The 3,941-nt window shown below is 46.3% G+C and overlaps 1 protein-coding gene across 1 annotated transcript in view; it reads left to right on the forward strand.

The window, feature by feature from the left end:
• SARC_08791 (hypothetical protein) overlaps window positions 1–3,415 on the forward strand; it is a 5,226-nt gene extending 1,811 nt beyond the window's left edge. Inside the window, exons 3-5 of the mRNA XM_014297216.1 lie at window positions 209–322; window positions 2,126–2,329; window positions 2,618–3,415. Of these exons, the coding sequence (XP_014152691.1) occupies window positions 209–322; window positions 2,126–2,329; window positions 2,618–2,713 (414 nt within the window). The 3' untranslated portion in view covers window positions 2,714–3,415. The remainder of the gene's footprint in view (window positions 1–208; window positions 323–2,125; window positions 2,330–2,617) is intronic.
• Window positions 3,416–3,941: the final 526 nt, after the last annotated feature.

Here is a 3,941-nt window from a genome sequence, read left to right on the forward strand (position 1 = left end):
CCCCTTAGCACTGTGAGCAACCACTTCCTTAATACTGTGTGCAACCACCCCCTTAACACTGTGAGCAACCACCCCCTTAACACTGGGTGCAACCACCCCCTTAACACTGGGTGCAACCAACCCCTTAGCACTGTGAGCAACCACTTCCTTAATACTGTGCGCAACCACCCCCTTAACACTGTGAGCAACCTGATTGCTTCGTCCACAGGCCTTGGAGGATAGCAGGTTTGACCCAGTGACTGCTACGGAGTTGCCCTCACTGCAGTGCACAGTGTCGTTGCTGATCGACTTCGAGAAGGTGGACGATTGCATGGACTGGGAGGTGTGTGTGTGTGGAGTGTGTATATCGTGCGTCTGTTGTGCGTTATCATGCGCTTTCGTGTATGGAGGGTTTGTGAGAGTGTGTATTATAGGAGTCTAGTGCATGGCAGCTTTGTTGATTGACTTTGAAGTAGGGTACGATAGAGTGGACTGGAAGGTGCGTATGTATTTACGTAAAAGAGTTCTATAAAGGTGTGGCCCTCCTGTACGATTGTACAAGAGGCTGACGGTTATTTAGTATGTGATGGTGTGTATGTGCATACAAAGCAGTTCGGTACATTGTGGTCCAGGTGAGCAACTAGGGACAGTTGGACGGTTGCATGAACCGGGATATGTGTATGTGTGTTTGTGCATACAAAGCAGTACGGTACTTCGTGGTCCTGGTGAGTAACTAGGGGCAGGTGGACAGTTGCATGGACCGGGAGATGTGCATGTGTGTATGTCCTGAGAATTCCCTGGAGGTGATTCGCTACTGAACTATCCTAAAAGGCGTATGGTGTGGAAGGTGTATGTAAACGCATACGAAAACAGTCTAGTACATACCAGCCCTTCCGATCGATTTTGACGCATTGAACTATTATACGGAACGGAAGGCGTTCGCATGTGTGTATGTACATGTGCCAAGTGCACTGCTTCTCTACTGCTCGTTTCTAAAGAGATGGACGGTCGCATGGTCTGGGATGTGTGTGCATGTGTGTATATATGAGGCGTCTAGTGCACCATAGTTTCAGTGGTCAACGTCGAAGAGGTTGTCGATTGTATAGTATGCAGGAGTGTGTGTGTATTTGTGCATGTAGGAGGTATCCTCTGCAACCAGGATATATATGTATATATGTGTCTGTCTGTGTCTGTGTCTGTGTCTGTGTGTGTGTGTGTGTGTGCCAGGGTGTGCTTTATATGTTGTATCTGGGTGGAGTATTCAGGATCCACAAGTGTGCCCTGGTTGCTGTGTATATTCTCACACGTACGACATGCAGTTGGGCGTGCACAAGGTCCTCTTACCTATACTATCATTATGCAGGGCGTATATATTGTGTATCTATTTCAACACGTTAACTGACAAAGTCTGGATCTCGAAGCCCTGAACACGCGCGAGATTCTGTACCTTGGTGTCCTCGGCAGAGCAGTATTTGGTTAAACCGATGTTAGTGTACAGACTATACCTCCGGTGGCGTATATTATAGTCCTCGGCAGAGCAGTATTTGGTTAAACCGATGTTAGTGAACAGACTATACCTCGGGTGGCGTATATTTTAGTCCTCTGCAGAGCAGTATTTGGTTAAACCGATGTTAGTGTACAGACTATACCTCCGGTGGCGTATACTATAGTCCTCGGCAAAGCAGTATATAGTTACACCGATGTTAGGGTACAGACTATACCTCCGGTGGCGTATATTATTGTCCTCGGCAGAGCAGTATTTGGTTAAACCGATGTTAGTGAACAGACTATACCTCGGGTGGCGTATATTTTAGTCCTCTGCAGAGCAGTATTTGGTTAAACCGATGTTAGTGTACAGACTATACCTCGGGTGGCGTATACTATAGTCCTCGGCAAAGCAGTATATAGTTACACCGATGTTAGTGTACAGACTATACCTCCGGTGGCGTATATTATAGCCCTCGGCAGAGCAGTATATAGTTACACCGATGTTAGTGTACCGATCATACCTCCGGTGGCATATATTATAGGTACCAATCGGCCAGGACCCACAGACCCTTTCACTCACACGCCCAGCCATCCCATCCAGAAGACTCGGGCGGGAGTTCACAGGCACTGATTCTCGGGTACTTCCCAATTGCAACAGATCGGCATTCACGGGATTTGGATCGAGTTCAAGGACCACCTTGGCATGAAGCGAACGGCCACCTATCTGCCTGAGGTGATGAGTGAGCAAGGGTGGACGCGGATGGAGGCTCTCGAGTCGCTGCTGCGAAAGGGCGGGCACGTGGGCAGGGTTAGTAAAGCGCTGATCAAAGGCATAACATTAACGCGATACAAGAGTGAGAAGGTGAGTTGATTGATAATTGTGTCCGCGATGATCCAAAAAAAAAAATGTCGTGTTTTTATGTATACGAGAGAAGTATGTGGATATGGTAAATGTATACGTGAACCGATGTATGTGTGGGTTTGTACATAAGAGGTGTTAGAGATACTCGACCGCTCGCTACCTCTACGCGCGGGTATGCTTCTCATCCTCGGCGGACCGACATGTACGGACACACATATTGCTAAACGGGTATGAGTTGTTATATCGGGCCTTTCATGCTATCCATTTCCTCATCCATTCTGCGTACAGACGTCTATGACATACGGTGATTACGTTCAGCACCACATACACATTCGTGAGCAGCATGAACTACCACTCCCGGATTGGATCACCGTCAAGGCATAGGCGTATGCTCGAGTAGGCGTACAGCCCGTTGCCCGGAATACAGCAGTATAAACGAACTTTATTTGTTACACACCCCCGGCCCAAGTTGTGTCTAGACCTCGCTCTGATCCGATAGTGAGCTGTAGTGTAAACGTTAGCGTTTTTGGTCACTCGGATTAGGCAGATCTGTGTACCAGGGCGTCTATTGGAGCGCTTATCGCGTTGATACTATGTGCGATGACCCGTGGTATGGACGATGAGGAGGTCTGCCGAGCCAAATGGGCGGCCGCACACAGCACAGATGTGTGTAGAAAGAAGAAGCCGCTACTACACTATTACCACTTAAGCAATAGTCGGAGTTGTTGACAGGAGACTAGGGTTTTAGAAGAAGCTGAGACGACACCTGTAGGCAAAATGATAGGAAGTGCCGGGTTACGCGAATAGAGGGCGTGACTTCGCTGATCTATTTTTAGATTCGGGAGAGCATCCCCAGCGATGACATCCACCACCAATCCCTTCGTCTACTCTACCTTTCAACTCGATATTAGATTGCCCAGAATCAACAACCCAATTCCGTGATCCTTAATTTATTTTTTTTGGCCAAAGTTTGTTGAGAGGGTGAGACCGTGAGTAATAAGATAGTCCAAAGATATAACTAAATCATCAGTGTACATACATATAACTAAATCACCAGTATATATACATATAACTAAATCACCAGTATATATACATATAACTAAATCACCAGTATATATACATATAACTAAATCACCAGTATATATACATATAACTAAATCACCAGTATATATACATATAACTAAATCATCAGTATATATACATATAACTACACCACCAGTGGACATACATATCCTTTCAGCCCGCAATCCACAGCATGGCTGCTGCTACACACTATTCGCAGACAATAAGGCGAAAGTTGATCCAAATTCCAAATACGATACACGAAAATGGCACTTTCTCTTCAGAAATTTAAAAAAATTCGTCGCAATTTGCTCGGTGGATGACCTGATAGCGCTGCGAAATCACGCGTTTGTATTCAATATTTAAGCTTGAAGGGTCAGGTGAGACCCATAATTCAAAGTTCGATATATGTGTGAAGTATATTACCAGAGCGGCAGAGGATGTGAACACGCGTTTACAGACAAACACGCGCCCACGCGTGTGTACGATATATCACGCACTGCCTAGCGCGGGTGTGCACTGAGTGGATGAGACGCTGATTTCAGTGATA

Source organism: Sphaeroforma arctica (genome assembly GCF_001186125.1).
Source record: "Sphaeroforma arctica JP610 unplaced genomic scaffold supercont1.828, whole genome shotgun sequence".
NCBI lineage: Eukaryota > Ichthyosporea > Ichthyophonida > Sphaeroforma > Sphaeroforma arctica.